This window comes from Ostrea edulis, chromosome 4 (assembly GCF_947568905.1).
Source record: "Ostrea edulis chromosome 4, xbOstEdul1.1, whole genome shotgun sequence".
In the NCBI taxonomy this organism is placed as follows: Eukaryota; Metazoa; Mollusca; class Bivalvia; order Ostreida; family Ostreidae; genus Ostrea; species Ostrea edulis.
Window position 1 is genome coordinate 19,979,913 of NC_079167.1, and position 26,436 is coordinate 20,006,348.

Consider the following 26,436-nt stretch of genomic DNA (forward strand, 5'->3'; position numbering starts at 1 on the left):
TAAATAACATACAATCAATCAAATATGATTGGATCGAATGATTCTAAGTGATCCTGGAATGGTTATAACATGGTTACTTTAATGGAACACTTATAACATCCTCCACTGGGTGGGTAGGGCCACCACAAGAACAGTACACCCTTCAGATTTCATTCAGTACAATTTTATTGTAAATCTAAATTGAAAAATTAACAAAACAAAAACAAATTCATAAAATATTAACTAAAATACAAGACAGCAAACATTAGCTCAGCCATCCTTAAAACTGGGATCTGCTGTAACTGTCAAATTGTCATTAGATAAATTAGTGAAGTCCCTTGTTTCACTTTGCACATCACCAGAGTCTAGCTCCATGGAGTTTTCAGTCTCCAAGTCCATATCAGCTAGTCGGTCTTCTTCTCTCTCCTCTTTGTTCCCCTGAGTACTTGCCTTTACCCTGACACATTTATCGATCATCCTGATTTCATGTACTGCTGTCTTTTCCTCCATTTCCTTTTTCTTCTGATCAAAAGCAGCTTTGCTTGAGTTCTTTGTGTGAAGCACAATCCGGTGACCTAATTTTTGAAAAATGATCGAATCTTTGTTGTATACAATTGACACAAATACATGATTAACTAGAGATTGTTTTTATGAAAAGCAAATGTCTCCCCAGCTCCCCAAATTGGAAGTCCTCCAAATGAAACCCGCTCCCCTTAATGAACTACATGGTATTGAGGAGAAAGCATGAGCAGGAACATAGACATTAGGAACTCTGATAAGCCACATAGGAGAAGTCTTCACAAACTATTTTACACCCTCCACCCCTCAGATCCACTATAACTTTAAGGATAACAATTGGATCCTCCTGTCCCTACAATATGCACATCTGCAAATGGCATTGAAGTATTGTACAAAGTTTCAAGTTTATACGATAAGCCATACAGGAGGAGAAGTGTTACAAGATTTTGTGACAGACAGATGGATGGACAGAAAGTAAAAAAAAAACTGTCTCCCCCTGAAAAAGGGGAGACATATAAATCTGTAAATATGTATAAAAATTAAGAAATTTTACAATAAAAACATACTTTACGGTCAAAGGGATTTCACAATAAACATGTACGATTTCACTTAAACCATTCCTTTACAATCCAGGAATTTTACAATAAAGACCTACCTTTGCAATCCAGGGTTTCTCTGAAGGTTTTTACCTTACAACAATTCTTGCACATCATGTAAGAACATTTTCTACCCTGGAATATAAACATTAAAATGTACATATAATCTACCCTGGAAAATAAACATTAAAATGTACATATAAAAACATTTTCTACCCTGGAATATAAACATTAAAATGTACATGTAAGAACATTTTCTACCCTGGAATATAAACATTAAAATGTACATATAATCTACCCTGGAAAATAAACATTAAAATGTACATACAGTATAAGAACATTTTCTACCCTGGGAATCAGTTTGCCAAGAGAACATATAGCATTGTCTTGATCTTTCCTTGAATGTGCACCAAACATGTAGCTACATGTATTCTCATCAAAGGAAGTACTGTATAAGTGCTATTTTTAACGAGACCAAAATTTAGCGATTTGTCCATAAATTATGGGTATGTATATTCAGCAACAGCTAATTTTAGCAACTTTATAATTCTAAGAAAGATAGCTATGATAATGTATCTCCAATATGGAATAAATATCTACTAGTGATATTCAATTTTACCGACCTTAACATCTTCGCTAATAATGCCAAAATTAAAACCTCGCTAAAAATTCTACTTACACAGTATTTTTTACTGGAATAATTATGTATCTTAAAAACTATTAAATTTTGACTCCAGCCTTAGTGCCTTGTTATTTAGGAATTAAGTGCATTAATTATAAAATTTTGTTTTAGTACAATGCCCTCAAAGTAGTATTGGATATAAACAACAGTGGGAATTGCTGCTATATGATATGAATACATGGTTTTTTTTTTTACTTTACCAACATAGAATTACGCTTTGCTTTGCAGAAAATCTTTGATTGAGTGAGTGAAGTTCTTAAGCAAGTGCACATCTGTACATGTGTCAGTACGTGATAACACAATGACTAAGAAGTGAAATAAACCCTGACCTAAATTTCAAGTTACAACTAACAGTGTAATACAAATTAGTAACAATAAATTAAAATGAAAACATGGATAACAAATTACAAACAGTAAAATTAGTGGAAAAAACCCAAAACAACATGATATTCATTTTTTTTTTTCAAATCAAAAGGCATACTACCTTGAGGGCATTATTTTAACTAGTCCCAATGTATAATGAACTGTAATATACATATATCGATCATAGCCTTGGCAAAACAAAAGCAATAAGTAACAATGATCGGCCTTTTCCGTCACGTTAAGAAAAGGACCAGCGATGTTCCGACTGAGACGACAGATGTGTCATGGTCGCTTTTGACTTTACGATTATGTGTCTAATAAACAGTGAATACATAACATATCCTAACTGGTTCACATCGATGTTAATCATATAAGCCATGCATTACAATCATCTACAACATTTTCACTGCGAGTCTGCCCATGGGTAATGAGTTCAAAGACAAAACCAACTGTGGGTTTCTGACAATGCCTGTACAGTAAAACATGGTTATAGCGGACACGTCTATAATGAATTCATGTTTACAATGAAGTGATTGTAATTTCTTGTAGTTTTAAAACATGTCATGCACTTTTTGTATATAATGAATAATGTTTATAACAAATCAAAACGGCTCATCTCCACCACTTCGCTATAAGTGTGTTTTACTGTACAAACCTCATGATAACTATTCTAACTTTTGATACATACCCTGATGTTTGCACAGGCTACACACTTCTCATAATTCTCCTCTGAACTCCTGGCTAGCTTCTTTAAAGGATTCCTCAGTAATTTTTTGACCTTGTTTTTGGACATCCCTGCAAACTCTGGAGACTGAAGCTTTTCCTCCAGGGGGCGCTTCACAGTTCTTTTGTCTTTGTTTTTTTCTTTATCATTTGGACTAAAGCAGACATAAATGAACATCAAATACATGTACATTACCAGTATCAACAGCTCTGTGTGTGTATGCTCATACATACATGTAGTTATACATATACCAGTATATAAGTGAAGGACAATGTGACACATGATATGCAAAGAATTATCAAGCATAAGCATGAATAGCTTTTCTATTTTATTCATGAATGCATGCATTTCAAAATACTGCTGAGTGCTCAATCATGGTCAACATTGTCAATATTAACTTAATTTTCAAAAATACACGCCATCCCAGAAATATAGCTTACTCAGGTCTGACATAGGGCTGACAAATCCAGTAAGGGAAAGGTAACTCTGTGGAGAACAGCTCCGGGTTAGTTTTGTGCTTCTCTGCATCTGCCTACAAAACACAGAACCAACATCACATGGGACTTAGATTTACTTCATCTGTGGAATGGCACCTCAGTTTATCAACACCTGGCTTAAGGATGGATTCTTGTCATAATACACAATAGTTCGTGATGATTTTACACTTACTGTAAACCAACTTCTTTTTGCGATGACTTTATTTTGCGATTTTAAAATGATGAACTTGTTGACTGCAAGTAATTTTCGCGACAGAGATAATCTTAAACAAATATGAGAAATAGCAAAGGACTGGTTCAGAACAAGAAATATTAGCGAAGGTGAGGTTCTTGCAAACTTCCTGAAAATCTCTCTCGCATGAATAAAAGTTACAGTAAATTGAATTTTCCTATACATGAGGGAAAATCTTCTAACACCACAATATCACCACACAAATCTTTCAGTCACAAGGCAGGTGTACTAAATGTAAAGTAAGAAATCTTTAGTATTAGTGAAACTCACCAGACATCTCTCCTTAAGTTTGAGCGTGGCCAGTCTGAAACACTCGAGTGACTTTCCAGAAGCAATTATATCTCGGATGTCTGGATGTACATTTAGGCTACAACAGACAATATACGCATGGGTACTGTATCATGTTTACCATTAACAGTATCCACTGTACACGTGGGCATCGTGTTATGTTACCATTAACAATATATGTATGTAGGCATTGTATCATTTTCACCATTAACAATATATATATGTAGGCATTGTATCATTTTCACCATTAACAATATACAAAATGGGCACTGTATCATGTTTACCATTAACAAAGTAGAGATTTGATCTTGGTAACGAATTTCACAAAATAACATGGCAGTTTCCCACTTCACTACCTACCTGTGGTGAAATATTTTGAAGACATGTCCCCTGGAATAAGACAGCGGACAGGGGTATTTCTCCGCAAGCTCGAGGTAGTCCTCTGCCATTTTCCACACTGGAGGACAGTCACCAGAAAACAGGGCAGGGTTATGTAGGTTTCCCTCTACAAAATCACACTAGTACAGTCAACAGTAAACAGGGTTATGTAGGTTTCTCTCTACAAAATCACACTAGTACAGTCAACAGTAAACAGGGTTATGTAGGGTTCTCTCTACAAAATCACACTAGTACAATAAACAGGGTTATGTAGGTTTCTCTCTACAAAATCACACTAGTACAATAAACAGGGTTATGTAGGTTTCCCTCTACAAAATCACACTAGTACAGTCAACAGTAAACAGGGTTATGTAGGTTTCTCTCTACAAAATCACACTAGTACAGTCAACAGTAAACAGGGTTATGTAGGTTTCTCTCTACAAAATCACACTAGAATAGAAAGCTTACAATAGGTTCATAAAGTGGATTGTAAACTAAACTTTCAATATTCCAAACTATAAGTTGTATCATTATATGCAGTTATGATATCAAATACTTTACTCTTCGTGTTTTGCCCTTTAGGAGTAGGCCTATTGTCACAGACATGGACAATGAAATGAGAACCCTTAATCCTTCTGGTACTAATTAATTACTTGCAAAAATAACTCCTTGGACCCCTGTTTAAATACCTGCAGATATAACTCCTTGTACCCCTGTTTGATTAAATTAATTACCTGCACCTGGTACCCGTTTAATTAATTACCTGCAGACATAACTCCTTGTACCCCTGTTTAATTAATTACCTGCAGACATGACTCCTTGTACCCCTGTTTAATTAATTACCTGCAGACATAACTCCTTGTACCCCTGTTTGATTAATTACCTGCAGACATGACTCCTTGAACCCCTGTTTAATTAATTACCTGCAGACATGACTCCTTGTACCCCTGTTTGATGAATGCATCGGTCCACATCAGGTAGATATTGTATGTTACCATTAGCAAATACAGGTATGGAAACACTCTCTCTACAAATATACATTGGAGGTATACATAAACTATATACACTCTACAAATATGAAAGAAAAAGTGAGCAAGCTCACATATCTCACGCTCCAACATAGCCTGACAGAATGAAAGGTAATGCTATGCATTACTGATGGGTAATCAGACAAAAATCATAATAAAAAATTCATACTTGTAACTGGATAATGGGCATAAAATTAATGAATCAGAATTTCCTGGGAATATGCACACCTACATGTACCAGTGTTAGATTATTAACTACAAAGTTTCAAGAAATTCTGTTGAGTGGTCTCAGAGGAATTGCGCTGACAAGAACAGGACAGACGGGTTTGAAATTCTAAGTTAAGAAGGGGCATAACTCCCAGAAAAATTACTGAATCAGAATTTCCTGGGAATATGCACATCTACACAGTGTGTCCTTATCAACTACAAAGTTTCAAGAAATTCTGTTGAGCAGTCTCAGAGGAGTTTCACTGACAAGAAAGGGTCTGACGGACGGGTCAAAAACATTATACCCTCCACAACTTGTTGCTTGGGGTATAACAAGTACATAAACACTCTATGAATAAGGGTATAAAAACACTCTATAAATACGGGTATAAAAACACTACAGACCACAAGAAGGAAATTTCTATCATTTAGTACTGTAGATTCCTTATCATATTTATGTACAAGTAATTTATTTTCGCATTCAGGTATTAAGGAGGTACTCTACATCGTCATAATGGCTGACTTCCTTTTAAACATGGATGAAAATATAAATATCAGCAATATTTGTCTATTCATTTCAAAAATCACCACCAGCTGTGTAGCTAAGTAGGTTAGCACGTCGACTGCTGACAGAACTGTAGATCGCGGGATCGAGTTCAGCAAGGGTTTTAAATTTTTTTTCAGATTGCTTTCTACTAAAACTGCATTTTTCGACTAAATTTGAAAGTTTTTAATTTCAAAATATTGTTGAACATATCCTCCACTTTTCATCCATATCAATTTTCTCTGGTGTAGCATACCCTTTTAAGGTATCTTTATATAAAAACTTGATTTGATTTGATTGACCATTCGAATGAAAGAAATTCCTGGTGACTTATAAGCGACATTTTAACCCTGACCTGACGAGTTTAATGACGTCCCAGTCCGCCAGGCCCGTAAACCGTCCCTTCTGTTCCTTTGTCCGCCCGTGCACTGTCAGCAGCTACAACACACAATGTGAATGCAATCAGGCATGTAATGTGTCTATAACATAACGACTATGGGTCTGTTATCAGCTGACTTTCAGCATTCAGAAAGCATTATAATGATTATTGTAATCAAAGTAAACTACTAAAACTCATCAGATTATGTAAATGTATTTAGATTAGTGAAAGAGTATGGGTAAATGATTCATAAAATCCAAGAAAAGTTAATATAATAAATTAATTAACAATATGTTTATATGAAATAACTAATATGTTACAGGTGGAAACGAATGGAACAAGTCACCACACCATGCCTGTGTTACCTTCCACACAATGCCTCAGCAGTCTTCATGAAAACTCAGTGGTCCGAAGACCAAGGCCAGTGAATTTTAAGGTTAGGTCAGTGAAAATCAAAAAGCAAGAAGTCCGATGGGCTTGTAGACTTTTTGTAAGTCACATTAAATATAATGTTGGAAGTAGATATTCTAAACGTCTTATTTGCATAAATTGACTATCAAAATAAAAATAAATCGATGGATAGCACAAAAGTAAGTGATTGAACATTGCGGTTTCTTTCCTTCTTAAAGTAAAGAACGATAACTATACATGTAATTGTTAAGGTAACACTTGGGATGTTTTCATGTTTGTGAAAAATGCATGAATTTTTAGTCTTGTTTGCAGGTGAAGAGAGAGAAAATACCATATACCGTATTGTTTTTCTGGTATCAATGGGAAGGATGTCTTAGTGTGGATATGATTGAGTAATAATCATATCTGATAAGGTTTCAGTAAATTAATTGTACAATTATACAATACTTTCCATAATGTATTTGATAAAATAAAACATGTACTATGAAAATTCAGGGGAGAGGGGCAGTAAATTTCACTTTGGGCCAGTGAATTCAGACAGTTCACTGGTCCTACTGGCAGCATGTTTTAAATGTTTTCATGAAGACTGTGCCTGTGTCAACCACCACACAATGCCTGTGTCAACTTGCGTTAATCAACCACTTTGATTACTCCATAACAAAACAATGTTAATACATATATCTCATCACAAAATTTAACTACCTAAGTCCTATCTCACACTCTCTGACTACTTGAGTCCTATCTCACACTCTGACTACCTGAGTCCTATCTCACATTCTGACTACCTGAGTCTTATCTCACTCTGACTACTTGAGTCCTATCTCACACTCTGACTACTTGAGTCCTATCTCTCACTCTCTGACTACCTGAGTCCTATCTCACACTCTGACTACATGAGTCCTATCTCACACTGACTACCTGAGTCCTATCTCACACTCTGACTACCCGAGTCCTATCTCACACTCTGACTACCTGAGTCTTATCTCACTCTGACTAATTGAGTCCTATCTCACACTCTGACTACCCGAGTCCTATCTCACACTCTGACTACCTGAGTCCTCTCACACTCTGACTACTTGAGTCCTATCTCACACTCTGACTACCTGAGTCCTATCTCACACTCTGACTACCTGAGTCCTATCTCTCACTCTGACTATCTGAGTCCTATCTCACACTCTGACTACCTGGGTCTTCTCACTCTCTGACTATTTGAGTCCTCTTTCACACACTCTGATTGATTGTGGTTTTACGCCATTTTGGCAATATTTCAGCCATTTAACAGCAGACTCAAGTCCTATCTCATACCCCTACACCTCTATATACCTGACAGCCTGCCTTCTCCAACATTTGAGCATATAGTACCGTCTTCTCTTTGGACTCGAACATTCGGATCTTACAGGTGACGGGAACCTTCAACTTCTGATGGCAAAGCTCAACTAAAATATACAACCTCATGAAAAAATTCAGATTCTCTCCCCTGAACAGAATTTACTAAAAATAACTGTTATCATACACAGTCACATAATGTTACAGATATTATATTAGCTATAATGATCTCTTGAAAGTTTTAAAGGAATCCTCATCATACCAACAACACTGACAGTAACCACAGTAGGCGGAGCTAATTAATTACTCCAAACTCTGAATCAATACAAATTTTAGAACAGGTTGAAGTTCATGAATTACTGTACCCATTTTTTTCAGGAGATCCCACTCATCCTCTAGAAATGCCCCGTAGTGACCTCGTTTGGCAATGGTCTGGGGACAGCCCAGGTTGAGGTCCACAGCGTCACATACGTCCTCCACATACCGGCCGGCCCTCAGAAAAGTATCCGGGTCATTAGCACAGAACTGTAACCAGACACAGTACTACATATCATAAACAGTTACAGGAGAGTATCGGCCAATGCTTTTCCCTCTGATGGAACCAATATTTGACATATTTGTCATTTCCTTGAAACTTTTCTCTGCTTTCCCATGATTTGGACTATAGTATGTCTGCTCTTTTAACACACTGCATTTCTGTTAAAATTCAAGGACTTTCTATTGTGTGAAAATTTTCCATAAAATATATACAGTCTCAGTATATGTCCCAATGTCCCAATATCCTCCTTGATACACATAAGGTCTAGCTTGAAAACTTTACCACAGATACATTATTTCATCAAGAAATTACAATTTTCAACAGCTCTTACTAAAAAACTATACGATTCTTAAAAGTTAGCCCAAGTATCCATGCATGTGAGACAGACAAATAGACATGAGGTGAACTATATACTCAATAGGGCTGGATCAATATATTGATTATCGATATACATCGGTATTTTTTAGCAACAAGATAACCGATATAGCGAGAAATCTAACGATGAATGATGTACACTGTATGTAGAACGTGATCTGCAGTCGCAATTTTGGTATGAAGAAATATATGAACAAATAAATGAAGTTATAATTCATTTGTGAATATTCATCCTGAAAATTATTTCCTCTGCTGACTTAGACTTATAGCAGGAGATATTGTATCAGCAATTAGGGTTTGTTTAAAGCCAGAGAATGTGGATGCCCTTGTTTTCATGAAGAGAGAAATATGTTAACAATATTGATAAAAAAGCAAATAGATAATAATTTCATGCACAATTGTCTTTTATGATAGATTAATTCAAGCTAACACTATATGCAAATGAAACAAAAAGAATAGGTGAAGCTTTATTTTTGTTATTATTTAATCATTTTAATCCTCAAAATTAAATGTAAATGTACTTATATTGTATCGTCAGTACGTATCGCATATCGTCTCTCTGTATTGCAATATGTATCCTATTGAAATTTTCCAAACGATACCCAGCCCCAATACTCAAGCCTTAGTCACAGGCATAAAAATTCTCTCAGGCCACATTTAAAAAAATGTTGGTTTGCCATAGCCCAAGGGTCATAAAGAATATTGGGACGGTCGATAGGGTTTTTTTTTTTTTTGGTTTGCTGAAAATATATTAAAAATCAAAACTCTGTTTTTATATTTTGTGTTCTTTTGATGAATTAACCCTATTACAGTGAATTACTTGCAGAACTGTCAGAAACCTCTCTAAAAAGTGCAGTTTTAACTTCATGGACAGGAGTAGTTTGTGCATGGCTCATATATCATTTTGTTATTTTGATATGTTACTTGTTTTGTGGGTGTTTGTTTTCCAGGTCTTGAATATGTCCATTGTTTTTTCAAATTTGTCTAGAGTTTTGGTTGTCATGATTTTACTCTCAATGGCCATGTATCATGCATGTATTATGTAACTGAAACTTGGTAGCATTGTTGTTGAACTAAAACATTATTCGTATAAACTCAACACAATTTCATGTTCAATGATGTTGGTCAAACGATTTCTGATACATTAAATCCGTGCTCCGCGGTACCTCGAATTACCGAAATGCCCGTGATTTACCGAAATGCCTCCAGAAATAGCGAAATGCCCATTAGAACTAACGAAATTCCCCTTTGAATCAATTTTTTAAAGTTAATTTGAAAGATTAAGGATTGATTCAATGTGTAAAATACCGTCTCTGAAGAAAAAATAACAAAAGTTTTAATAAAAAAGTCATGTTATTAGAATTTGTGTTAATCTAAGGAAGGTAACTCATTTTATTTTTCTTTCATTAAAGAAGAACGTGTTCAACCATTATTTCCTAATCATTATATATATACATTGCTTAAGTTGAATTAAATCAACATTCAGATATATTTTGCAATTCAAACAAATATTGTTTAGGGGAAAAAAATCATCGGTGATATACATGTATAAATTTTGCTAGAGTTATCTTTCTTTGAAAAATCGTGAATGTGAGAATTGAACACAATTGAATTTCCTAAATTTACAATCACAAATTTAAAAACGTTTTATCATAAAAGATTAACATATATAAACTTAATATGCGTATATACATGTAATTAAAGGAAAATTTCAATACTTTTAGGTGGTATTTCGATAACTAATTCCTGGGGGCATATTGGTAAATTGCGGACACTTCCGAATATTCAGGGTACCCATTTACATTTTCATTGGACACAGTTGTTTGTGTCCATAATTATTAATTGATACCTCGTCGGATAGATAAAATTCTACCAGTATGCCATGTGCCGAATCGATCATTTGAGCGCTTAAAATTGCGGCGATTTACAAAACGCTGCAAAGAACAAAACTAAAAACAAAACCAAACGCATCTTCACAAATCAAGGGCTATTGATTAGTTACCTCGTTTCAAAATAAAAACAACACGCAATGTTCTTGATGTTAAGAAAAGTATCCCACGAAGACCATTGTTTATTTTCTGTTTTTGCTCTTTACAAACTTGCATCTTAAATGAGGAATCTCATTGGATGATTTAATTTTAGCTTAATGCGTCATCCTCTGTCCCAAACCCGGTGACTGCACAGGTGCTTGTGGGCAGGACTTCCGGTACCTCCCTTCTTGTATTTTAAATGTTCAATTCCTTGGGTATTTCGGACATATTTTTGATAAAATATGTAACTTCAGAGTTTATATATTTCAATGGAATACGCAAATCTCGCATAGAAACCGTTTTTAAAAATGTCATATCACCGATGACCGAAAGTCCTGTCCACAAGCACCTGTGGGTGACTGATGCAAGCATGGTGCGAGGTAGCGAATCAATAACCCTTGACTTGTGAAGATGAACCAAATGCGGAGAGGAAGAAAAAAAACATGGCCGAAATTATGTCATTAAAAACTTTCCAGTCGGGGGGTTAAAAATGGGTCGGTCGCGCGATGGCAAACAAACTACTTTTTAATTTTGGCCTCACCTTGTTTTCAAATTCAGCTGACCTGCATGTGACCATGTAATTATCGTATGATTGGAATTTTTTTAGCAAGACACAAATTAAGAGTATTTTCCTTCAAAATGGGTATATATATTTAGCGAGAGCTAATTTTTAGATTAGCGACTTTATAATCATGATAATTCCAGGAAAGATTACCTCTGGTATGGAATGAATTGTTAGCGATATTCAATTTATGTGATTTCATCTCTCTCACTAATAAAGCCAAAATTAAATCCTCACTAAAAATTCTGCTTATACAGTATGTAAATAAATATATACATGTATATTTATTTTTTAAAAATTTTTTGTTGAGCTGCATATCAGCGGATATCTCTTGGATATTTTGCAATTTACACCTTCCTAGGCAACCAATGAAATGCCATAACATATCCTTCACTACACGGTAGGCAATCAATGAAATGCCATAATGTATCCTTCACTACGTGCTAGACAACTAATGAAATGCAATAAGAAATCTTTCACTACACGCTAGTCAACCAATGCAATGCCATAGCGTATCCTTTACTACACGTTAGGCAACCAATGAAATGCAATAAGATATCTTTCACTACATGCAAGGCAACCAATGAAATGCAATAACATATCTTTCACTACACTTAATCTGACCTGCACTATCAGTGGTCTGTCTTCTGGACAGGTCTGCATGGCTTCTTTCCTGTAGTTAGGGTCCCTCACAAATACAGATGCATGAAACATGGGGGTGTAACACAGTTGCGCTCCGTATTTACGACTCAGCATCCGCCAAGCAAGCTCGCTAGCATCCACCATTGGGGCCACCACGTACTTGGCAGAGCTAAGGGTCCGTCTCCAAAAGTCAAACCCTGAGAGTTTCCTCTTATCCTGAGAAAATATAATAATAATGGTGTACACGGTTTTCAAAATTTCACTCACACTGAAATACTGGATAAATGTAATCTTGGTAAGCATTGACTTGGGAGTGATATTTGAACTGACAGCTACAATGCTGTAATCAACTTCTACCTCATCAATCAGGCCACACTTTTTTTATTTCTTGGTTTACAGATCCACTGACCCTAATTTCTGGGGAATTGAAAAAAAAATGCAAATTTCTAAATTTCTATACTTTTTTTTTAATTCTAAAATTCTATCAAGCATGCCAAACCGAAAAAAAAAAATGCAAATTTAAATTTTACAAATAGAAAATCCTGAAAGGCAAACCTACTGATTTGAATTTGGTCATTGCTATTCATTTTGCAAAATATCCATATTCCATATTTCTAAAAAACCATGTAAACTGATGTGGCCACTGATGACGTTATAACGATGCCTATATTATTCTTGTCGATGAAACAAATAGTATTTCATCACAGAAAAAAAGAATTGATACAAATAAATATTTCTCTTACAATTGGTGACATTCTTGCTGCTAACGTAAATGGGAAATGCAGTGGTATTTAAAAATAACACACATAATGTATTAATAGTTGTATAATTGATAGCGGTAATTTTTCAACCTTTGTTAGTTTGGGATAATTAAAAAAATGTCGCTGAAAACCTGTAATCTATTTTTATTCAAGATAAACCATGCCTTTCAACCAAATCCACTTTAATCATGAAATGATGTTAATGTTTCATTAAAAATAAACAACGGTCATAGATATTAAAAATCTGTATTTCATTTTTTTTTCCAACTGACCCTAATTTTGTTTTTTAAAAATCCTTAAACCAAGAAATTAAAAAATTGTGACCTCACCTCATGATATGTTCTGCCACATTAAATCTGTGCACATGAAAATCCAGTGCTGCTTTATAAAATGGTGAAAGTTAAAACAATGCGGTACTGCTGACTTAAGGCCTTTTATTTTCATTGAGTTGGTTTACGTATCTGCTGCACCGATTTTTTGAAATGTTGTGGAATATCAGTAAATATCAGCCAGTGGTAGCAATTATTCTGCACCTTGGCAACAAGCTGTTTACTTCCAATAAGTTATCTGTTTATGAACCTAACCTCTGATTAACGTTAGTTATCTATTGCATACCATTTTGATATGTAAATTCCAAAATAAAAACAAACACTAAAGTCCCTAGATACTTCATGGATGCCATCTTTTGAATAGAAAAACAGTTGGTTCTTTTCATTTTGGGATTTACATATCTAAACGGTAAACAATGTTTAACTACTAGTGATAGAAAGTTAATTTAATAAAGAAATACATGTATCATTTTTGAAGGAAACAGTATTGTTGTCAAGGTGCACAATAATCGCTATATATCACCGTCTGAAGTTGACTGTGAAGAGAATAAAGTTGAAAATAAAACATTAACCTCAAATAAAGTTCATTTTAATTACTTAAGATTTTGACCTTTTTTTTTTTTACCTCCTCCAAACGGATTTGAAAATTTTGAAATCCGTAAACCAATTTTAAAAAATGGCCTAAGAGTAAGGTGCAAGATTTTCGACACATTGTGGTCACTGTACTTGTGGGAAGAGCATTCTGATCCCTTGTGGTTTTCAGGTTAGCATCTCATCTGATGTTAGTTGAGTATGATAGGTGTTGATATGATATTGCTCCGTTCCTGCGTTTGGCCACGAAATGCAAGTAAAGGGAAAAGTAGGTAAAAATAGCTACCTGGAGTAGGTTTAAATAGCTACCTGGAGTAGGTTTAAATACCTACATAGCTATAAGTAGCTACGTAGGTAGAAATAGTCTTTGGATTGGACCTGTTGAATATTCCAACCAAGCCCAAATATCATAGCCTACCAACTATCAAAACCAAGCCTGGATATCACAACCAAGCCCAAATATCAAGCCATCGGAGACTATGGTAAAAGATGCTCATGTACATAAAGAACTTTCTGTCTGATTTCATTTATACAATCAAATCACTGGCAATTTCAATTTTAATCCACGTACAATACACATGACACAGTTTTATAAGAAAAATAATTTTCTTTTCTATTGGCATATCGATGAAAAGCCCGCACTTTCTTTATTTTTGTTACTTTATTATTTAAAATAAAAATAAAAAGTGCCATGTGTTGCCTTCCTGTTACATCATTTTTATACTTATACTGTTTGATGCAGTCAATCTGGACAATGTACATGGTTTTTAAAATACATAACAAAAAGTGAAATAAACTCCAAATACTAAGAATAACAAAGTCTATAAGCAAGGAGAGCTATAACGTTTATCTGTCTCCTAGTTTCCATATGCAGAATACCTGAACCGTCTCTTCGACTTGTTGACGTTCTTCCATTTTCCACATGTTGACACTGAAGAGGTTCGGTAAGGGACCTCACTCCGCTTTCGACTAACGAGGGCAATCGTATTGGGGAAGCTTTCAAAACCAGTTGAATTTTTTTAATTTTTGGTTTCTCATATATACTGATTATTTTACTTTACCTGAGTTCTATGATTATTTTTCTTTTACTTTCTCAACAGTTTTGAAAATAGCACAAAATTGTATTTGTATATTTAGGCCTGTTAGTCAATACATGCAATATCCGGAAAATTGGCCTTCGTTCGATTTTAAATTTTATATTTTCAGTCATATGATAAACTGGTAATATGTAGTGGAGAACCAGATTATTAGGGAAGAAAACTTTCAGGTAGGTGGTACTCAAACACATAAAACTGTTCTAAAACTTCATCAAGTTCACGAGAATGAACTCAAAGAAAAATAAATGAAAAAATGGTCATATTTCTGTATTGGGTTTGATCAGTTGGTACGATGTTTTATCGATTTCTAGATAATAAAAGGGGTATCAGTTCAGCAATAGTATCAGCTGGGTATAGATCTAGTGTAATCAAAGGCAGTATTCAGGTCCAGCACAATCTCTATATTTACCTATATAGCTTTGTTAAGCAATACAACTTTATAAAGCAATTTGAAATAGCTCGATTTAGCTATTTCAGATCTTTTTGTTTACCAAATCAATTTCTAAAAAGCATAAAAATTGAATTTCACTTAGTGAACGTATTTCATTCTTGAAGTCCATACAACAGATTGTTTACAATCTAAAACAAAAAACAAACAAAAAAACAAAAAAACCAACCCAAAGAAAATACTAGAACTACGTCCCTTAGGAAGAATTTTGATTCAAAATTGTCAAATCTGTAGGATTAAGTTGTTAAGCAAGTTATCCAATCTTCAGCTATAGAGTAAAAATGAGTAAAAAAAAAATATTTAAATGGATTGGCAATCAGATTCTGCAATGTAAAGTCATCATATATATCCATGTTTCAATGCACATAGGGTAGTGGACAGTTAACAATTTACAAAATTCTTAAAACAATGTAGTATTGTTATGAACTTTGTTAAATTGGAACAGTGTTGTTGTTAGTTCAAAGTATAAACATGTTCAGTTATGTGACTTTTTGGCTATATATGCCATGCATTTAAGAAATTAAATCTAATTCAATCTAAACTAGCTTGATCAACCATTTCAAATAGCTTTATAAAGCTACATATCTTGATATAGCTAAATATAGAGATTGTGCTGGACCTGGTATTTTTATGATCATGTGAATATTTTTTAATGTAACACAGAAATTTTTTTAAATCGTGAATTGTGAAGGAGATAAACAGAGTGAGGTCTAATCTCAGTGAGATTCATGAAGACTGGATATTTAAACTGACGCCTTTTCAGAATTGTTCATCAGTCCAAATATCCATCCTCGACGAGTCAGTCGAATCTCGCTGAGATTAGGGTGAGGTCATGTGAAAAACTTCTACAATAGCACAAGGACAAGTTTAGGCCAATTCAACTTAATTAATAGATTATCATCCGGGGTCACAAAAAAATATAGGGCGGGTGAGAGGATTTTATTTTTAAATTTTTATTTCCTGAGGAGAAAAAATTAATGACAAATGGCATCGCTCAAAGTGTTAATCAAGTTAACATTTAAAGAATCCTTGGTAGAAGATATAAAACCAACATTCTGTGACTTTAATCATTCACTCATGTCACTGGGAAGCAAGTTTGTTTGAAATCGTAATTTTGCGAAATGTTTGCAAAAATAAAAAAATTGGGGTGGGTCCATTTTTGAGGGGCAGGCAGGGATGATAGTCTATCAATTAATTTTAATTGGCCTTACTAAACTTCTACAATAGCACAAGGACAAGTTTACAAAACTTTTACAATAGACAAGTTTACAATAGCACAAGGACAACATTACCAAACTTCTACAATAGCACAAGGACAACATTACCAAACTTCTACAATAGCACAAGGACAACATTACCAAACTTCTACAATAGCACAAGGACAAGTTTACAAAACTTCTACAATAGACAAGTTTACAATAGCACAAGGACAACATTACCAAACTTCTACAATAGCACAAGGACAACATTACCAAACTTCTACAATAGCACAAGGACAAGTTTATCAAACTTCTACAATAACACAAGGACAAGTTTACTAAACTTCTACAATAGACAAGTTTACAATAGCACAAGGACAAGTTTACCAAACTTCTACAATAACACAAGGACAACATTACCAAACTTCTACAATAGCACAAGGACAACATTACCAAACTTCTACAATAGCACAAGGACAACATTACCAAACTTCTACAATAGCACAAGGACATGTTTGCAAAACTTCTACAATAGCACAAGGACATGTTTACAAAACTTTTACAATAGCACAAGGACAAGTTTACAAAACTTCTACAAATGGAACTAGTGGAAGCACACAGGAACCCAGGTTTTAACCCAAGTTTGATGGTATACTCAGTTGTAAAGTGGATTAAAAAATAATTTCCTTTATTTATTCACATCATTAAAGGGTCCACTCACTGCACTACAAGTACTTTATTGCTCACAAAACTTAACTAGTCTAGTGTTTGCTTGTTTTACATGTGCTCTTTATGGGTAAAACATTGACATTTATAAAAATGTGGAGGTTTATAAGTGGTTTTGTATTTTAAAGAAAACAACACTCATTAACTTAAACACATCATACAATTAGTAATATTAGTTAATTTTCCAAAACGGAAAACTTTTCAAAAGTTACACAGAATTCTGTATGATATATACGCAGACCAATAATCCATACAATTAATTTGTTATTATAGGGACTTTACATTGGTTGGTTATCTGCATTCCGTTGTATGTGGTGAATGAGATATAAACATTGTATGAATATTTCTAAAGACACAATTTTCAAATATGTACATCATGTACAGTGCGTGAAATTGATGGTAGACCTATAGACAGAATCTGTAGCAGAGAATTTGTCTGGTCTCTAGTGAGATGGATTATTTTAAGTCTGGTCTATAGTGAGATGAAAATTTTAAGTCTGGTCTATAGTGAGATGAAAATTTTAAGTCTGGTCTATAGTGAGATGAATATTTTATGTCTGATCTAGAGTGAGATGAATATTTTAAGACCAATTTGTCTACAGAGTGAATTAATGCAGTATTCATGACAATTATCACTTCTGCACTTTTTGACATTCTGTAGTTCAATCACTATGTATACGAATTAGGCTTTAAGAAAATATCACCAATAAATAAACAAGTGTTGTAAATGATCTATGCATATTCACAATTACATAAGTGATAATCTGTTTTAAGTTTTGAAAGAAACGAAATATATTAAAGGTGTTTGTTACTTTGTGTTGGTTTATGGTAATAAATCAGTTGGGTCTATAGAATTTGAAAATAGTGGTAGGTCATTTGTCTCTAGTAAAGAAAAGTGGCATAGTAATAAATTCTGTAATGATTATGTTGATTTGTCATGTATAGTTGCTTGACTTTTTTTGGGGCACAAATTTTTTGAGATCACAAACATAAAAAACTGAGTTCTTACAATATTTATAATTGCTTGTGTTCAATTGTGATCAGCGGTCATAGGACTAGAGGTCCACCCAGGACAAGAACGTGTGATGTGAATAGTGGACCCTACTGGTTAATGGCTGGGTTACTCAATATTGAATAAGGCTGGGTGACTTTGGCAGAGATCGGTGTTACCTGTGTTGTTTTGGGGTACATAAGAGCTAGGTTATTTAAAATTATATAAGAGATTAATTCATACTTCAAAGAAATGACAATGAAGTCTATTTGTTTGCCTACATTGTTGAGTATGTCTGGCCTTGAATAAGGAACTTAAAATGGTATGTAGAATCTAAATTAGTAGCTACTGGCATATTAAAATGCAATGTAAACTTTAGATTAGTTACATAAATATTATGTAAAATCTAAATTAGTTACCTAAAATTCTATGTAGAATTTGAATATAGTAACACAAAATGCTATGTAGAATTTAAATTAGTAACATATTAAAATGAAAAATAGGATGTAAGAGGAACAGGTTATTTTTAATTTATATTTTTAAGACCGTGAACATTTTATAGCCACTTATTCTTGACTTGAAGATTTCCTCTCGTGTATGAATTGACAACATCAATAGGTCTCACTAAAGTGATGACTCTGGAAATCTCATGAATACATATCATTCAGTACAATTATTTTCAATGTTAGCAGTAATATATAATTTATTACATATTTCTCATTTTGACTTCTGCATATGTACTTGTTTGTCGGAGTTGTTATTTTAATGCTTTTTTGTCTAATATATTCATTCTAATTGTGAGGCAACATGTCAAAAAATAGGAGAGTGATAAGGATCAGATTTTTTAAAAACTAGATTGGTCGTATGCTTTTATTATGTAACCGGATCTCTGTTTCTTCCATTTAGTTTCATGTACACTGTGTGTGTATCAGTTTAATCTTGATCTTCTGCCAGTGGAGAAGACATCATTAGGAATTTTTACTTCCTCATTCAAAATTCAATTGTTTGATTTGACACCAGGGTGAACAAATGTATTGTCAATTAAGTATACTCTTTTGTGTCATCAGGAAGCTAGTCTGCGGACAATATTTAAAAAGGAAAAGAATTAAAGCACAGCGCAGGAAAATACTTTGCCAACTGTGAACTGTCATAACAGAATGAAACATGATAGCTTAGAGGCAACACCAGTAATCTGATATAAAATACCCTGGCTCATGATATAGGGGGAAGTACATGTAGAGGTATTTCCTGATTGTAAATTACAGATCTTATAAACAGTGCTTATAGTAATGTTGATAGGATTGAATGCAGTGGGGCTGTGACTCATTGTTAAACTCTCAACAAGAACGAGTGATGGTGTCTGGTACATGTAAATCTTAAGAGCATTGGGACACTTCAACATGTTCAAGTTGATGTTTTGTTTGCAAACTTGTTTTTGAGTTTTAATTGAATCACAAGACTTGTAGAAAGTACAACATTGAACCAAAGTGCAATTGTATTTAAATTTTTAGTGCTCCATGAGAATAAATTGCTGCACATAACTTGCTGAATTCTTGGAAACCCGTTGAATTTTAATCAGGTGATATACATGACCATACATATTGGTTAAAGATTTTTTTCCTGTTTTTATGTTTGCATGCAGGTAGGTTTTTGAAACTGAGTTTTAAATTGAATAGAGATATTTTTCTATTTTGTTTTCAAATTTTCCAGATATTCTTGATTCATGTATAAGTGATTTAAGTCCACGGAGATAAAAGATGTGCATTGTTAATACTGGTTTCATCGTGAATAATCTGCTATCTTGATAAAAAAAATTACATTTTGAAATACTTTACTCAAAATATTTAAACAAATTGTAACCATCTGATCCCTTTCATACCCTTGTTTAGATTGTTTGTGTGGGTTTTTTCCTTTGTTGGCTGATGTTTTTTTTTTTAATTCCAACCTAAGGAAAAACTACTGCATGTACACAGACCTTTTGGATAATGGGGTAGTTTATTCTAAGAATACCAAATTAACCCAGCAACTGGTGTCACTGCTAACATGTATTGGAGTGACCTTGGTTGAAAGTTACGAGCTGGACTGGAAATAAATCATTGACAAATTTTGTTTTGTTTGTTTAAATCAAGGACACTATGCACATGAAATGTCACATAAAATCATAAGTGTCAGAAATTAACGTATACATAATTGCATGTGTCAGAATAAAATGATTATTTTTTGGGCTGTGTTTGTATAATACCTGTAGTATGTTTAACTTCATGTGGCACAGCTTTGTTCTGTCACTTGTGATAAAGTTAACAACATATGCAACAGCTGACTGCTACAATCACATGATGATGATAACTTTTACCGCGAGTACCGACATAACGTATCGGTACTTTGTGTTTTCATTGATATAGAATATTCCACATGCATTAATTACCTGTACCAAGAGTTTGTGGAAATAAGACAAGATTGACAGCCAGGTAGTGTTGGTGTTACCTGTGAGAAGTCACTCAGGTAAGGAGTGGACACATTCCCCTGTTGAGGGGCTGACTGTTTGTTCTGTGTGCACTACTTGTACCTGTATATTATCTAAATGTACTGAATAATTAGGCAGGGAAAAGTCCACCCAGGCAAGTGTAGACTGTGTATTTATTGCTGATATTGATATCATTATTGTTCTAAATGAATTTGGTTTTGTCTTCATGGTGATTTACCATTCTGCATTGTATTTTTATGATATTTTTCACATTTACTGTAAAAGTCATGTGGTACCCTATATTATGGTCTTAGAGACTTAGCAATCTAGATCACAGGGCAGTTTCTCTATTTTTATCATTCAAAGAGAGAGGGGGGATCTTTATTTTAATTATTTAGACTCTGAAAAAAGAAAGATGGGGAGGGGGGGGGGGATTGGAAAAGATCATAATGTTCCATGCAAAGCCTTCTGGTAGATAAAACACTGCTTAATATTAGCAGATTACTGCCTGCGTTAGTTTAGATGTAGTTTAAGTATTTATAGTAGGTCAAACCCCTCACACTGAGGAGAAAGGTCAGTGATTTGTGGGATTGAGAATTTTGACCTTTAATATGATGACTCTGGGGGACATTTTATTACTTCAAATTGCTGTGATATATATAATACACATACACACACACACTGTGGAGTTCGTTAAATTGTCATGGACCAATTTTCATAAGTTGCCCAGATTTAACAGTTAATTTTGATACTGTGACATCAGTAAATTGAAATATTTATAAATTGTATATTTCATTGATGTTTTGAATTATATGGTGCATAAAGACATCTCGAAATCTATATGAATGTTGAGCCCCACTAAGTATAACCATTCCAGATTAGTTCTGTAGCAAATTGTTCTTATTGGATAATTCCTTATGAGGAGAACTTGAAGGTCTTCTGCGAGAAAGTTTGAGCATTTCTTGGGCCATGTTTGTGGAAAGAAAAAGCCTCCAAAAAATCTTCTGCATTAAATGCAATGCCAGACTTAACATTAACAACAACACCAATTTTAGATATGTTTTTGTGAAGTAAAAGTTTTATATATAAACCACTCCATGCAGACCAAATGAGTAACTACATATAATAGTGACAGCATTTTATTACAGAGTTGTTTCCCTTTTTTTTGGCTATAATTAGAACCCTCAGTTTTAGTCATTGTGACATTAGATATCCTTCTGATCAATTGATACATGTAGTGCTTGATGTCTGATTTAAGGATCCCCATCGCAATCAATATCGTGTCATCTGTTGTCAACACTGGTGTTACACAAAGCACAGCATCTTCACTAATCTGGTAATCTTTTTTCTCCACAGATTATTTGTAATATTTGATCACCCTTTGACTAAGGAGCCACCAAAACACCACCAAGATGGGGTCACTGTTTCGCAGTGAGGAGATGAATCTTTGTCAGATTTTCCTCCAATCAGAAGCAGCTTACGCCTGTGTCTCAGAGCTCGGGGAACTAGGACTGGTGCAGTTCAAGGATGTAAGACTTTTCTATAGTTACATCAATCATTTAATGATGCATGTAGCCTCACATTTCATAGCTAGTTGTTCTGCAGTGCATACAGTAACACCCTAATAAAACTTACATAACGATGATTTTGTTTATAGCTGAACCCTGATATGAATGCCTTTCAAAGGAAGTTTGTGAGCGAGATCATGAGATGCGACGAGATGGAGCGAAAACTCAGTAAGTCTCAAAAGAAGTAAGGACATGACCACCATATTAAAGTAATTCCACCTTTGTGTGACGTCAGAAGATTTTGCTAAGTCAACGATTTATTTAAATCTATGCATGACAGGAACATCAATTATATTGAAGTCTTTTCTTTTAGTTATTATAAAAAATCTTGTTAAACATAAAATGATTCAAAAGTCTTAAGTTATCTTTGAGTAATCGATGATGTTTCAAAATATTGAATCCAAGGGCAATAACTCCATTTTCATTAATTTCTTTATCAAGTCCATTATGCCATAGATTTCCTTTATTTTTCAAAGACATTTTGTATATTTTTGTATAGCAACAGTTTCATAAAATTGTTATGAATACTATCACACCGTTATAACCGGTTTTTGTGAAATTTTGATAATGCTGTATAAGGAAAATTGCAATTTTATGATGTTGATATAAGATTCTGTTCATGTATGTCTCACATCTTAAAACGTGCAATGACCTATATTTTTTTTTATTTGTTAATTAATTAGTTTTAACTAATGAATGGATATAAATACACTTTCTATACTTTTATTAATGCGAGGTTGGAGTTACCTTAAGTTATAACTCATGAAGAATGAGAATGACAAATAAGAAAGACCGCATCTAAGTGTAATTTGAGGACAGTTTCCAGTGGTGTATATTTGAGGACAATTTCCAGTGGTGTATATTTGAGGTTGATGATTTACTTCCACTCTCCTTTTCCTTATTAAATACAAATGTAATGCTGTGAATGTTTTGAATTAGGTGCTCAATAGCCACAGCATCATTGTTAAAACATAACCAAAATTCAACACCACAGGAAATGCTTCCATATTTACTGGGCAGGTGAACGCTTTTGGCAGAAGAATGAAAATAAATTGAGAGCAGTTTGGTTCTTCATAGTCCTTGTGAAGGAAGAAATTGCATGCTGTTTTTGATGTAACAACTATTGTAGAGTACTCGTCGTATTCTGTTGTCCAATATTAATTAGATAGCTTTCTGTGTTGCCTTTTGTGAGGTATTTGTAAACTGACAAATTAAGAAGACAACTTGGCTTCTTTTAGGATACATACACAAGGAGCTGAAGAAGGACGGCATGAAGATCCCAGACAGGGATGAGAATCCAAAGGCCCCAGCCCCCAAGGAAATGATCGACCTAGAGGCAACGTTTGAAAAGATTGAGTCGGAGTTGAAGGAAGTGAACACGAATGCAGAGGCTCTTCGTCGTAACTACCTGGAACTTACAGAGCTGAAGGAAGTCCTGAAGAAGACACAGATCTTCTTCGAAGAGGTTGGTATGAATTCAAGAAAGGTTAACACATCTATAGCAAATGAGAACGCTCATCATATAAAATCTTTAAATGAAAGTAACCAGAATGTATTTCTTAAATGTAAAAAAAATCACGAAGCATTGAATTTAAGAATTTGTGGAGAGCCCAAAAAAAAAAAAAAAAATCAGAACCCAGAGTCAAAGTTTACTTGAAGTGTACATTTAGTAGTGGAAAAATTACAGCATTCCAGGTGACATTTTGGAATTTCTTTAGTACATGAACTCTGATATTTACACTTCAGCATGGTCGCCATGGTATTGTGGATGATGCCCAGCATGCTCTTGTCCACGATGAGGGCAGTGGATTTGTTCCTATCACATCTGTACAACTCGGGTAAATGTGCAGCCATTTCTTGTAATTCCACTTATTTGTAATGAGCTCAAAATTTCCTGATTTTGTGGTATAAACATGCCTACAAATTTTGTAAAAGTACAATGAAGAAAACAAACTAGATTTCACATCCATTCATCCCAACAATACAATATACAATATTTATCTCAAACCACGGAAATTTAAATCCTTAATAACTTATTACCGTATTTTGCCGAATATAATACGCACTTTTTTTAAAGAATATTTTTGTGCCAGAAAGGGGTGCGTATTATATACCACAATAGGTTTTTGACCTTTTTTTCCAGATGAAACTCGGCGATTAAGTAGTGTAATATTTCACTCAAAGACCAAGGCTTCGGATACTGTACGCCTTTTCACGTTCACTTATTAAGTAGAAAATTCGACCTCAAGAAAATTACTACAGAAACGTAAAATTGCAGAAAATGTGATATATATACTTACAATATCTAAATACTTCAATTATCATGAAACAAACAGCCAATCAAATTGCATTGGATCTGACTATTCATTACATCGCATGCCGCCATTATTGAAAGCATGTGTACACAATAATGCCTTGACACGTGCTAAAATTGTTGGAAAATAATTTTGTCACTTGCTAAAAGTTTATTTACTGTAAGTTTTATGAATAGGCCTAATTTTTAATGAAATACTTATTTGAATCTTTGAAATAACTATTCTTGCGTAAAAGCGTGTGTTTTACGAAGCCATTGTTGTGTACACTGCTTTTGTTAGATACCCCCTCCGGGTAAAGAAATACCTAACAAAATTTTTTTTCACACATTTTAATAGTCATCGTAGTTAACGAGGAGTTGATAATTTGCATCTTTGTACCTACCATGGTGTGTTGATTACAGTAAAATAAGCGATAGTTTAATTGTTTAATTTTATTTTTATAACATCGGCTATTTGATTGATTTTAAGTTTCAACAAAGGAAATATCGAGTCAGTTAAGACTTTAATGCTACAAAATCTCGTGCTTTGCTGAAATGAACAGGCTTGTCCAGGTTGATATTTCCCTGAAGATTCTCATTGAAGATTACCGCGATGTAGACCTCATCTCAAAAAGTTTGCAAATTATTGTGCGTTGTTTAGAATTCATTATTTCTGCAAATATATTAAGTGAAAATTAACACCAAGTATAAAATAAAGATTACCGCTTAGTCAAAATTTTTGCTGCGTATTATACACCCGAAGTGCGTTTTTTCACCAACTTTTAGGCTCAAAGTGGGGGGTGCGTATTAAACACCACTGCGTATTATATTCGGCAAAATACGGTACACAGTATGATGATAAGTTATTACACAGTATGATGAGTTATTACACAGTATGATAATAAGTTATTACACAGTATGATGATAAGTTATTACACAGTATGATAAGTTATTACACAGTATGATGATAAGTTATTACACAGTATGATAATAAGTTATTACACAGTATGATGATAAGTTATTACACAGTATGATAAGTTATTACACAGTATGATAATAAGTTATTACACAGTATGATAAGTTATTACACAGTATGATGATAAGTTATTACACAGTATGATAAGTTATTACACAGTATGATAAGAAGTTATTACACAGTATGATGATGATAAGTTATTACACAGTATGATAATAAGTTATTACACAGTATGATAATAAGTTATTACACATTATGATAATAAGTTATTACACAGTATGATAAGTTATTACACAGTATGATGATAAGTTATTACACAGTATGATAAGTTATTACACAGTATGATGATAAGTTATTACACAGTATGATAAGTTATTACACAGTATGATAAGTTATTACACAGTATGATGATAAGTTATTACACAGTATGATAAGTTATTACACAGTATGATGATAAGTTATTACACAGTATGATAAGAAGTTATTACACAGTATGATAAGTTATTACACATTATGATAATAAGTTATTACACAGTATGATAAGTTATTACACAGTATGATTATATAAATATTGCATGTAGTTGAGGGTAACATTGAAAATTTTCACCCCGAGAAAACCATTGTCAACCGAGGTGTAGCCGAGGTTGACAATGGTTTCTCGAGGGGTGAAAATTTCAATGTTACCCTCAACTA

The 26,436-nt window shown here is 33.9% G+C and overlaps 2 protein-coding genes across 17 annotated transcripts in view; one reads left to right on the plus strand and one right to left on the minus strand.

Annotated features, from left to right (window-relative positions):
* Positions 1 to 147: 147 nt before the first annotated feature.
* LOC125670954 (tRNA-dihydrouridine(16/17) synthase [NAD(P)(+)]-like) lies at positions 148 to 14,996 on the minus strand. Of its 4 annotated transcripts, XR_007368450.2 has the most exons (13): positions 14,016 to 14,129; positions 12,283 to 12,516; positions 8,519 to 8,678; positions 8,151 to 8,263; positions 6,393 to 6,475; positions 5,182 to 5,285; positions 4,241 to 4,385; positions 3,863 to 3,959; positions 3,304 to 3,395; positions 2,828 to 3,017; positions 2,261 to 2,300; positions 1,154 to 1,229; positions 417 to 554 (listed from the first exon to the last, which is right to left on the minus strand). XR_007368450.2 is itself a non-coding variant. In XM_048906411.2 (12 exons), exons 1-12 carry the CDS (start codon positions 14,903 to 14,905, stop codon positions 250 to 252), a joined length of 1,644 nt encoding a protein of 547 aa, XP_048762368.1. In that variant the 5' UTR covers positions 14,906 to 14,996; the 3' UTR covers positions 148 to 249. The 4 variants fall into 4 exon arrangements, 3 of the variants coding, with proteins under 3 accessions (XP_048762368.1, XP_048762369.1, XP_048762367.1); XM_048906411.2 differs by lacking the exons at positions 2,261 to 2,300; positions 14,016 to 14,129 and adding an exon at positions 14,861 to 14,996 and having other exon boundaries at positions 148 to 554; XM_048906412.2 differs by lacking the exon at positions 2,261 to 2,300 and having other exon boundaries at positions 148 to 554; positions 14,117 to 14,250.
* A 125-nt stretch (positions 14,997 to 15,121) lies between these two features.
* The window catches only part of LOC125668151 (V-type proton ATPase 116 kDa subunit a 1-like), a 43,071-nt gene continuing 31,756 nt past the window's right edge, over positions 15,122 to 26,436 (plus strand). For 4 of the 13 annotated variants that reach the window (XM_048901961.2, XM_048901966.2, XM_048901965.2 and 1 more), the window contains exons 1-5: positions 20,664 to 20,944; positions 22,263 to 22,435; positions 22,564 to 22,642; positions 23,713 to 23,939; positions 24,221 to 24,312. In XM_048901961.2, the coding sequence (XP_048757918.1) occupies positions 22,319 to 22,435; positions 22,564 to 22,642; positions 23,713 to 23,939; positions 24,221 to 24,312 (515 nt within the window). In that variant the 5' untranslated portion in view covers positions 20,664 to 20,944; positions 22,263 to 22,318. Of the gene's footprint in view, positions 15,249 to 19,772; positions 21,061 to 22,262; positions 22,436 to 22,563; positions 22,643 to 23,712; positions 23,940 to 24,220; positions 24,313 to 26,436 lie in introns of those variants that run through there. The other 9 variants (XM_048901962.2, XM_056161282.1, XM_056161285.1 and 6 more) reach the window with 5 other exon arrangements.